General features: G+C 32.3%; 1 protein-coding gene across 1 annotated transcript; it reads left to right on the forward strand.

Annotated features, from left to right (window-relative positions):
- The first annotated feature begins 1091 nt into the window (after positions 1–1091).
- LOC134853686 (transient receptor potential cation channel subfamily M member 5-like) lies at positions 1092–11265 on the forward strand. Its single transcript, XM_063869685.1, has 7 exons — positions 1092–2178; positions 2600–2714; positions 3490–3563; positions 3765–3923; positions 4155–4322; positions 4479–4637; positions 11126–11265. The coding sequence occupies exons 1-7, from the start codon at positions 1092–1094 to the stop codon at positions 11263–11265; spliced, it is 1902 nt and encodes a 633-aa protein (XP_063725755.1).
- The last annotated feature ends 1438 nt before the right edge of the window (positions 11266–12703 follow it).

Below are 12703 nucleotides of genomic sequence, written 5' to 3' on the forward strand. Positions count from 1 at the left end.
AAGCGCAAAAGATCTAGCAAATATACAAACTAACACATAAAACGGTTAAATGTGTTTGTTGTTTAAAAGCTAACATTGAAAATATAGAATAGGAACTGCTCGTATCAGAGCAGAGACCTGAATGATCCGACTCTTCTTTTTTTATGATAAAAAGTCTGGTTAAAAATTAAACGAGTTAGAGATTTTTTTGATGAGTTTGGTTTTTTCCACTTTATTTAATTTTTTTTCCAAAACTGCTATGTAAAATGCAAAAGGCTATAATCTGCGCCTGATAGTGTTAAAATAAAGAGCTGCAAGTGTGCCTCAGTTCAAAGTGCAACAAATTTATGGTGTGTAAAATAGACGTGTAAAATAGTGTAAGTGGTTAAGTCTCCGTCTCTCAGTCAAAAAATCGGATGCTCTAGGCCCACCATGATTTCTGCTCGTTGCGTGAAGTTGAAGCAACACTACTCAGCTCAGAAAAAGGAACAAAGAAAAATTGCACGTAATTTTTAAGCAATAATACAACCGCGGTTCGCCGTAATGAGCTGTACAGCTCGTATGTTGGTCCTTTCCCTCGTGGATAAAGAGTCTTATAGAAATGTTGTGCTTCAAATGCCTCCAATTGCCCAAATTCACAAATATTTAACTCCCATATCTTCACACAAAGCTTCATGGTTAAAAAACAAACGGTTTGTAAAAAGACACTGGGTCCATGGAAAATCAAGTTTTCTGATCAAATCCTTTAATAAGTCCTCATTTTTTTGTTTTTTAGAAATTTGCATGTGGTTTAATTGTTTTTGTTTGTGCAAAATTGAGTCCTAATAGTGATTAAATAGGCCCGGAAACTGAAATAACAGAGCTTGAAAATATTTTGAAGCTCTGCATATAAAGTCTTTTTTGACACTTTTTGCCTATTGAACATGCGATGAGAGGAGTTTTTCATTTTTTTTGTTGAAAACCAGTGAGTAACAAGTAATATTTCTTTTTTTTAAATTTTAGGTGACCTAGACAAAGCTGTTCTTCAAACACTTCTCGAAATGGGAGGGCTGGATGATGGGAAGGCTGGATCCAAGCAGCTTTATTTCTCTCTCCTTTGGAACCGACACGATATGGCAGCGGATATTATGACGAAAAACAACGTGGGAAATGAAGATATTGAAAAGTTTTTAACCATAGCTTTAATCGAGAACAAACAAGAGTTTGTCAAAATGTTCACCGAAATTACAGATTTGCGAGATTTCTTGACCAAAAAAAAACTTGAAGAGCTATACAGTGACACTCTGAAAACTCAAAAGGAAAACTCCATCGAAAAGTTCCTTCAGAAGTTTTTGAAACCAAAAGAAGGAGGAAAAATTGGATCGGAAAGTCTCACAAAAAAGTTTTCCGACATTTTCAATATCTATTACAATCCAGTGCACTTCGATGACTCAAAAAACGTTCAAGCAACCGAAAAAAGTCCAGAAAAAAGTTCAGCAATCAAAAAAAGTCCAATTGGCCTTGCAGAGAAAGTCACAGAATGCGCAGAGCCAGCAAAAAGAGACTCTCAATTTTTCCTGCGCCCGGAAAGAGAATTGTTCGTTTACTCACTTCTGTTTGTTCGACCTGAAGCGAGCGAATACTTCTGGGAAGACATGACATGCAAAACTTCTGCAGCAATTTTTGCAGTTCTTATTTCTAAGACAATTTTGAAATCTCGGGAAATTCGAGACGACTCAAACTTGCAAAGTCGAGTAGTAAAATTGCTTGAAAATTACAAATTCAAAGCTACAGGAATTTTAAATATTTGTTATGGTGAAAGCGCTGAACTGAGCCAACAAATATTACAGCTCAAGCATCAGCCGTGGGGCTCTAAATCTTGCCTCGAACTAGCAACTCAAGCTGATTACAAGGATTTCATTGCGCAGAGCAGTTGTCAGACTTTAATTCAAGAGGTGTGGCTGGGAAAGTTAAGAGATCGCAATTCTTTGTGGAAAATTATAGGAGCGTCTCTAGTTCCATTTTTTGTCCCTTTTCTGAGCTTCAAAGGAACTGTCCCTGATGAAGCAGAAAAAAAACAAGTCGCAAATCAAGAGGAAAAAAGCTTTTCCCTTGCCAAAAAACTTAAATTCTTCTACACTGCGCCTGTGATAACTTTCACTCTGAACGTCATCGCAACACTGCTGTTTTTGATATTGTTCAGCATCGTCACCTTAGAAGGTAATCATTATCATTTTTTTATTGTCCTAAATTTCTTTGAATTGTTTGGCTTGTTACAACCGACTGAATTTTTTATCATAGGATTGAAGATCTTCACTCAATCAAGTTAACATGTCTCTTAATAAGACAAAGCAAGTTTCAAATTGTGATAAGGTGTTTTTTCAATGACTTTTTAATTGTTACGTTTTCTTGAAACAAGCTGTTCTCAATTGTTATTTTTCGAGAAATCAATTTGAGCATCTAGTAGGAAAAAAAATTTTAACAGAACAATTGACATCAAATAAGTTTTTGTACTGCTAGCGTCTTTTCTTTTTTCCTTCTGAGACATAACTATTTACTTAAATTGAAACAACTATTGTAAATCTACACAAGGTAATTGCAAAGTGTTTTAAACAAGGTCTCAAGCACAGCCCCCGTGTAGAAGAATACGTGGTTATGTTCTGGATGCTGACATTAGCTCTCGAGGAAATCCGACAATTCATTATCATATCAGAAAACTCTACCAAAAGGCGACTGGCTGTCTTCTTTGAGAACAGGCAAGTCCCTTTGCAAGAGAATTTAACAAAAAAAAACAAATATTCACTTGCCAAAGTTCCAGCTTTCTAGTAAATATAGTAAATTTTTCAATTAATTTTTGATAAGATATAAGTAATAGTTCAGATATATTTAGTCATTCAGTGAAAGTAAAAAGTCAAAAAAGATGAGCTCTTTCATTGTTGATCAGGTAGGATGCTAAAAAGCAACAATTTGAAACAAGACTGCTTGTATTAGAAGCTGCAGTTATGTTTCTTTTCCCGACTACTATTCATTATAAAAAAAAATTTTGTTAAAAATTGATAAAAAATTATAAAAAATTTTGATTTTTCTTCTTCAATTTCTTTTTATTTTATGCACTTCTCTCACGTCTTTGTAGTGCCAGATGAAAAATTTCGAGTCTGGTTACGCTCTTAAAACACAAATTGATTGTGTCAATTCACTTCGGAGCGTATTGATTATCTCAGTTTATTTAGTTTTCTGCTGACATTTCAATAAAATCAAAAGTATCGCGCGGTAAATTTTATAAATTTCCTGAAATGGCAACTTTCAAACCCTATAACATTTAAAAAGAAAAGCCAAATTGCATATCATCGAAATAAAGTATTGCTGAAGTTTGTCAAAAAACGGCAACTTCTTTTCAGTTTTTTTTTGTGTCTTTCTTCATAAAATTGATTTGCAACTGTTGCAAGTCGGCAGAGAGTAAAAACTGAGTGATTTTAGAAACACATATCAATGGACTTCAATTCGATAACATATCTACTTTTTTAATTATAGATGGAATGCTGTCGATATTCTGGCACTGATTTTGTTTGCTTCCGGATTGGTCATGCGCGCTAACAATAGATGGGGTAAGAAATTGTCAGCTCAAAAATGACACAGACATTTGACATTATTCCATTGTTAAGCCGAAGATTATTTGAAATTGTAAGTTTATGATAAAAATTCCATAAGAACATTTTTAAAAATCTTCAATTCTAATTTAAAAAATCCAACCAGAAAACTTAAAGATTGAGGCAAGTATTTCTACTTTACTAGTTTACCGTCTTTAGATCTGCTCAATGTTGCGCATGGGTTCTATGTGGTGACTCTGATTCTCTACTTCATTCGCTTCACCAGTGTTTTTTCAATGAACATCTATTTAGGGCCCAAAATAGTAATGATTTCTAAAATGCTTAATGACGTGGGCCTCTTCTTCTGCATTGCACTCGGTAAGAACTGATTTTTTAACAAAAATTTTAAAAGTTCTAGTATTTTCAACTAAAAATTAAGATTTTTGAACAATTTTTGATTAGAACAATTTATAGTTTTTTAGTTACTTTACCAGGCCATTGGAATTGAAACCCTAAAAAACTTTTCTCATGATTTTAATTTTAGATGCTAAATATGAATCGTATTTTTTTGATATCAAAATGAAATATCTAACTGATTCATTATTACAGTGTACCTTGTTGCGTATGGAATAGCAGTGCAATCAATAATTTACCCTGGTGTTACACAGCCAACTTTCAGTATTCCTTGGGGTGTCTTTTTCCGATCCTTCTTCGAGATGTTAGGAGATCCGAACTTTGAAGAAATAGGCGCTTCACACATCGAGAACTGCACTAAAGGTAAGATATTTATACAATGGCTTGAATAACAAAATCTATAACTCAAAAAAAATCATATAAAAAATAAACAGCCTGTATATATTTTTTAGAAATTTGCAACCAGAAAAAGGGTCCTTCCAATTTATCAAAATCGATTCATGAAATTTTTTTTTTCAGGTTCGGAAGCCCCATGGCCCTTTGAAGACTGTCCCAATGAAAAAAACACTGTCTTGGCTGTAGTGTTCAAAGCACTTTTCATGTTGTTCACCAATGTTCTTCTTCTCAATCTACTAATTGCAATTTTCAACAACAGATATGACGATGTAAACAAAGAGAGTAATGTTTATTGGAAATTTCAGGTGTTTTTAGTTACGAACGAACTTTACAATCGGTAAGTTTTCTTTTTTGTCTGTATAAAACATTTTCGGCGGCGAAAAGTGATTTTCTAATATAATGGAGAGTAGATTTTTACAATCTTGTCGAAACTGATAAAAACATGATAAACAGTCTATACTGATTTGTTTTTCACTTTTGTAAAAGAATTTGTTTTCGGAGAAAGTTTTTCTCTTTTAGGTGAATGAATATAGAACATTTACAACAAAATAAATCATCCTATCACCTTCTCGTGAAAAACAAATAAACTGATAAATGAAACAATTGATTTTTTCAGCCCATGGCTTCCACCGCCGTTTATAATTCTCAGCCATATACGTACGCTAATATTGAGCGTGAAAAACGGAAAACCGAACCATGTCGAGACTCATCATTGAATCTCCGAAAGAAAAAGATTTAGAGAAACTGGAAAAGTGGGAGGATATAAGGTAAAGATTTACAGCTATTCTATAAGCTAATGCAAAAGCACCAAGTCAACAGACGAAGCTTCGGATCTTTGAATGAGCGATTAATCAGTTTTGTTCCTTGCTTCTTGACATTTTTTGTAGGTGTAATTTCAACGCTCAGAAACTTGAGACACAAAAACCAAGGGAAAAATTTGATAGCTTTTTTTTTAGACAGCGTCAAAATTAGGTTTTTCTGAAAACTTCGCCGCTAAAATTTTTGCGTGTAAAATAAGTAATTGAGATGCTGCAGTCCATTTTTGAGAGGCTGCAGTTTGTAGAGCTAACACAAATTGTATCTTAACGAAATTATTGGTTACATTGCGCAAATTCACGTTATTTACAATATTCACGTTAATTTTTCGCTTAAAACCTTTTCAAACCTGACTTAATTTCAGAGCAAAAGAGTTTGCCTCTTTAACAGAGACACAACTGCAAGCAAACATCGAGGAAAGAGTGAAAAAAACAGAAAGCAGATCTCTAGTTATTGACAAAACCATGAAAACGATGAAAGGTTTGCTTTTTAATTCAATTGTTCTCAAGTTAAGATCAATATATGCATGTCTTTAGACATTTTCTTTGATATTTCTGAATCTTTTTAAATCTATGACATTTGTAAATTTTATGAACAAGCTATGAGCCTAAAATAACTTCAAATTTTTTTTTTAAATTGAATTTTTTTGCCTTCATTTTCTAGAAGGAAAACATAATAATTTAAGATTATCCGTTTTTGCTATCCATAGTTTTTGCAACACTGTCATCTTAAAGTAGTTTTTAATCCAACTATGGATCATAGATATGAATTACAATTATGATCCATCGTTGAATTTTTTTACAAAACTTAACCATAGCTCTATAGCCAATTTAAAGTATCAATCATAAACGTAAAACCTGTAAAATTTTACCAACGGTGGAGTTACTAATATGCAAGAAACAATCAATAACCCATAAATCAACGACTGAAAATCAAAATAGGCCGAAATTGGCTTCACTAAAAAACACATTTTTTTCAGCCAAGTTTTAAAACCCACAATACTTTCAAATGAAAAGATTTCTTTTGGCCATAAAATCTTAAATTCAAACAATTAGATTTTAATTTCAAGCAAGACTGATAGTATATCAGGACAAAACCGTGAATGTTCCATCTGTCCCTTAATTCATATCGAATCGTTTTTGGGAAAAATATTGAAAACCTGTTAATTTTCGACAAAATCAAAGTGTATATTTTTGAGTCGTACAAAATTAATACGATCAATTAGCTAGCTTCAGTTCAATTAGGAACTCTTTTGTTGTTCGGGATCATTCGCCACACATAAGTAATTCGCGTTAACGCTCTCAGCAGAATGAATAAATTCTTCAAAGCTCGAAAAGCTAGTTTGGTTAAGTTATAAAAAGCAGTCATTATGTTTATTCGATTTTTTAACTTGAGAAAAACTATTAATTGCACCTGGTGTGATTTAAAAAGCTCTGATTGATCTACAAATTTTTACATAAAAAGCTCTGATTGATCTCCCAATTTTTCGTTGATATGTTCTAGTCTTAACCACATCCGCGTTTTGTCCTAAATAATTGTTTACAAACGATTTTTGTTTTTTTTTTGTCAAAAATCTAATCGATTAAGAGTCACTGAACTTCTTCAAAACACCAATATAAGTCTTCGTGATTAATTATTCATTTATTACAGGAGAAAATTTTACAAGTTTTTACTTTTTACAGATGAAATTTCGAACCCGCATTCAAGTTTTGGCGTAAATAATCTATTTTAACCGATTATTATGATGATTTTTTGACAATTATAATCGATTATAATTACCAAAATTGGGTCTTTAAAGGGATTTATAATTGATTATAATCGTGGTATTTTCCAAGAGATTATAAGTTCTTATAATCGATTATAATTGATTATAATTGATTATAGTTCTTACTAAAAACCCTTAAAGTCAATTATAATCGATTTTAATTACCAAAATTAGGTCTTCAATGGATTTATATTTGACTATAATCGTGATATTTTCCAAGAGATTATAATCTCCTATAACCGATTATAATTGATTATAATTGAATATAGTTCCAACTAAAAACCCGTAAAATCAATTATAATCGATTATAGATGATTATTATCTCTTATTTTGCCGAAATTTTCCTATATTTGAATTATATCTAATGGGTTATTATTTTCGTGTCCATAAGAAAATCTCTAAAAGAGAGATCTCATGAACACTTTGGTTCATCTGAACTCAAAGTTTTACCACGAAACAAAAGTTTCATAGAGATCTTTTCATATGAGTGGAAAGGTTCTCGCGGTAGATGAAAAAGAAATTTTACGAATCAATCATGAAACTAAATCAATTTCCTGATGTTTTGGTGTTTAAAAAAAGCTTAAAATATGCATCACAAAACAACTCTAATGAGGAAGAAATGAAAAAAAAACTTATAAGTTTGAATTAATTTGAAAACTTTAAAAATATTTTTCTCATTTTTCATATTAACCAACGTCCACAAAAATCATAAAATATAAGCAATTTAAATGCAACTTCGAAGACAAAAATGGACAAACAAAAGGGATTATAATCAGTTATAATCGATTATAATGGATTTTGTGCAAAACTAATGAAATAGAAATTTGAATCAAAATAATGGATTATAATCAATTATAATGGATTATAATTGTATCGAAAAATGAAGAATAAATAATCGATTATAGTGGATTATAATTAATTATAATTTGATTTTAAAAAGAGATATTATAATCGATTATTAATTGATTAAAATCGAATGTTTCTCAATTTAAGTAAGTCTGGTACTAAAATCGAAATATAACCGACTATTAACGCTTGAAATTTGGGTGCGGGTACATATTAATTTACTTAAGAATACACAAAACCGTTTCTAAATACCAACACGGAAGTTGTGCAAAAAAACAAGAGCGACATCTAGTTTCGAATGTTGATTTTAGCTTTTAGGTTCCCCAATTGAGTCAAAACTTCACCTTGAGATCGAGTTTTCCTAACAAAAATTAGTTTTATTTTAAGTTCGTCTTGATATTTGACAAGAATTGTGGCCAAATTTTTTTTCGATTTTCCTAATGAAAGTAGCGAAATAATAGTGCTCGAGTGGGTTTTTTTTCAGTAGACAAATTTCGACTCATTAACTAGTAATTTTGACTGAAAAATTTGGTATCATTCAAAACTTATAGTTGTCTTGAGCTAAATTTTGAAAAGGTTGCTTACCTGTGATCATTTTTTTGGAAAGTTATGGGGGTTGAGCGATTGCCATTTTGGCCAATTAGGGACAAAAAACGCGTGATATATTTCGCGCCATTAACGCGTAAGCGGAGATATAATCAGCCTTATAAATTGTTCCAAATTGGTTAAATCAAGGTTTTATTCCATAATTGAGTTGTTACTAGGAGCGATTTTTATCACTTTGATTTTTATATGGCGTGTGGGGGATGAATCTCAGAAAAAATCTCAAATTAACGAAAAAGTTTTCATTTTTTATTACACTTAATTTTTCATGTTATTACTGCTCCAGGACCTAAAAAGGCAGTCGGAACATTCTGAGCCAAGTCCCCTGATAAAAGCAGTCGTGTATTTTTCGAAATTCAAAGGTTGAATTGAAATCATTGAGTGTTTTGTAATTGTCTGTTGGCTACGCAGTCAATTTTCGATAATTATTAGGCTTAAAACCGATTAGGAGATTTTGTTAAAGCTTAAAATATCTTTAGATGGAGTCTAAAATTTATGTTAAAACTGATATCTTATCATGTCAGTTTTCGGTTAATCTGAACTTAACACTATCTCAAAAACTAACTTTCATAGAGATTCCTCTCCTGCAGCAGTAGAAAAGATAACGCCATTAAAAAGTTTTTCAAAGGTGCTTAAATTCTGAGGGCATAAAACGTTTAAAAATCAAATAGAAACGAATCAAAAACTATATTTCTTTTCAAAACCATACATGAGCCCACATCTTTTAGCAGCATATATGAAATCTTTTTTAATTGTATTTCGTCATAGAAAAAGCAATAGGCACATTCAATAATGAATGTAATAAGAACATGATTGAAGAAATGTTTGAAGATGGCTCACTGGCTCTAGGATGTAAAAATAACCGCTTTTTGACGCTTCAAGCTGGTTACAGGGCCTTTTGGAGGTACAGTAATCATTACAATAATAGTTAAAAAAACAATACAATATTTTATGCTAAGCGACTCTCTCATTTTGAAAACAAAAGTAAATAAATATAAATGTGAACTAAGGCATGTGAACTCATAGTTTTAGAGTTGAGCTAAGGAAACCATTGCTGTCCTTTTTGCACTTAATTGATTAAAATTATTTTGTTATGTTTGCGTTTCACTTAGTCCCATATGCAAGTCTTGATGACTTGAACCTTCTGCATGAAAAGTTTTCTCGTGATTCAAGTAAAAACAGGAAGACCGAAAATCTTTGAACTTTGTCTCAAAAAGCAAAGAGTATAAACACGATGATGTTTCGGTTCGAAAAGTGATACCTTTCAAACCATCAAAATATTTTTTTTTGTTTCAATGAACAGTAGATCCTTGACGAGCTAAAAATTTTATGAAAAACAAATACAGTTTTTTCAGTTTTTTTTTCTAATGAACATCGTCAGGTTATGACCAGCCTGGCAATTGCTTCTCTTTAAAAATTGACTTTTGGCTGATTTTGTTTTCGATCCTTCGTTCCCAAGTTTTTTCGCTCATTCGGTCTTTCGCGCATGAGATAAGCCCCCGAGTTAGCGTGTCAATCCAGAGCTCTGATTTTCGGCACTCTTCCAAAGATAATTAGTGGTAATTCCAAGGCTTATCGCTGTTTAGAAGTTGATAAAACAACGAAGTAATTTTCAATAATTTAGGTCTGTATGGATTTTTTAAATTTGATTTTTGCGGTTTGATTTATGATTTTAGGGAAAATTCAGTTTATTTTTTTGAATGAAGTAAACTACATTACTGATAAGAAAAAGTGATAAAGACACTAAAAATAACGTGAATGACTTCTAGCTTTCTGAAAAGACCTTAATATTTTTATTCCCAAGCAGAACAAAAAAAAATTGCCCATTGATCCAGTTCTCCTTAATTAGGATGGTGAGATAACTTAACAAAACTTTAAGCCTAAGTTGTGTTTGAAATAAACAGATATTCATGGTGATTGCTTAAGATATTCATAATTTATTGCAATTCGCATGTTGAAGTATGTTGAAACCCCGGAAGAACTAATTTTTTTTACCGTTATTCTTTTTAAATGACGTTCTGTGAAATGTAGCTAGTAACTTCTATTAATTAATATCATGCAATTGTTTTGATTGTAGGGTTTTTTTTGCAACATTTTTTCATCAAAAATACTATAAAAAACATGTTACGATACCTTAGACATTTCATCCGTCTGGGTTTCCTTCGAATATATGAGAAATATTTCCGAAGTAATCATAGGAGTTTGATTTTTGAGGCTCTCATATGTGAATTCGCGATCATGGCTTCAGAAAAAAAAAACGCTCAAATGAAGAACTTTTATGTAATTGACCTTGTTGCTGCGGTAGTTCAAAGCTACAAAGGTGCCGATACTAAAAAGGTTTTCAACAGTGCCGTGAATCGATGATTTTCTGCAGTGTTGAACAAAATTTTATTTTTCGGCCTTGTTGCACTAATATATTGCCTCATTCTCAATTAGTCTCAAATGTTTTTGGATAAACGTTTGCAATCAGTAATTTTGTGAAAGTGAATCATGCAAAAAAGACCAAAATTTGAACCAGCCAAACAAGCCTCAGTCTTGAAATTTATCAAAATTTTAGAGAAAAAAAATTTAAAAAGAAATACGGAGGAAAAAAATCAATTAGTTATGAAGAGTTTCGCGAACATTGAAATTTTGCAATTTTTCATCTAATTAGTAGTTTTATCGGGCCAATACCTGTCAGAATTACAATTCATTTTTATTTTAAAACTCTCAGCATTTCTTGTCATTACTTTTTTTTCAGCTGAAATGGAACAAACTCTCTCAGAAGTTAATGAGAAGTGTCACAAGATTGAAAGTATGTTGGAGACACTAGTCATGGAAATGAGTAAAAGTAATCATTCAGCACCACTGCAGATGTCGGATGTGGTACTGAAACGATAAATCAATTGAATTTACTGTAAATATTGTAGTGTTTGTAAATACAGACATCAAAGTTAATAACAGAATTAAACTTTAGATAAACGGATCTACTTAAGAATGCCCCCCCCCTTTGGTATCTACTTAAGAATTGCCACCCCTTTTAATAAAAGCAGTAAATTAGCACTAAGCTTTCCATTGAGAATTAGAATTTTGCTGCATTCTGATTGGTCGAAAATGCGTCATTTTAATCAACTTAACAATTGCCCACCCCATTTATTAAAAGGGGGAGGGGTAATTGTTAAGTAGATCCAGATAAACTTACCAGGAAAAAATTTTCAACATTTTCGAAACGCCGAGGCATAATCAATGAATCTGCAGATATTTGAGATTGAGTAAATTTTTGCAACATGCTGAATCGACATTTTGGTGAAAATACATTCGAGCAGAAAAATTGCATTGCTTTTTTTTGGAATTAAAACTTTTTAAAGATAGAACCCTTTTGTGAAAACGATAAATCAAAACTGAAGAAAAATATTGATAGAATGATGAAAACAGCTGGCTGAAACTGGTACAACATTCACTTGAAAACTCTGATGTATTCAAAATGAAGGAACCAGGGGCGGATCTAGGATTTTCTCGAGGGGGGGGCGGATTTTCAAAAAATTTTCCAAAATTTTGACGACTTTTTTTTTTTTTAGGTCGACCAAATTGATTTTTCGAGGTCTCCCAAAGCACTCTTTTGCCCCTATTTTGGCAAAATTTTCTGCGCCGCAGGCAAATTTTTAAAAAAACAGTCAAAAAAGCCGTTTTTGGGCACTTTTTGAAAAATTTTGACAAAAAAATAGCGTTTTTTTTTGGCGCGCGCTCCCCCTCAAAGTTAGTATATATTGGCGCCAAAGGCGCCTTTAAAAAAATTTTAGGGTCGGTCGGCCAAAAATGGATTTCTGAAAAAGTATCAAAGGGGGGACCCTTTGGGTCGGCAGGGGGTCGAATCCCTGAGGGGGGGGGGGGGGGCGTCCGCCCCCCCGCCCCCCCCCCCCCCCTAAATCCGCCCCTGGAAGGAACAGAAAAGAAAAAGTTATTAACTTACTAGAAATTTTTTTTGATTAAGGAGGTTTATTTTGCAAGTGAAGTCTATCTGGGATGGTTTTGCAGTATTGAGGCTATCGTGGAAAAATCTCGAAAGATTGAGGAAATCCAGATTTTGAGGAATTCAGGATCTTGCAATAAAATCGTCTTCGAAATTTTTTCATTGAAGTTATTCTGACCACCACAAAAACACCATGAAGATTATATTTGACAATTGTCTCAAAGATTGACAATGTCTCAATGACAACTTTCAAAAATACTCATCTTTCAAATTTATTGGAAAGTTTTTCTAGTTTTGCAACTCTGACCGATGAAAATGATTTTGCCATGTTTTTTCACTTATTAATTATAAAAATAGTCATATAGCTTG

The sequence above is a fragment of the Symsagittifera roscoffensis genome, chromosome 8 (assembly GCF_963678635.1).
Source record: "Symsagittifera roscoffensis chromosome 8, txSymRosc1.1, whole genome shotgun sequence".
NCBI classification, from domain to species: domain Eukaryota; kingdom Metazoa; phylum Xenacoelomorpha; order Acoela; family Convolutidae; genus Symsagittifera; species Symsagittifera roscoffensis.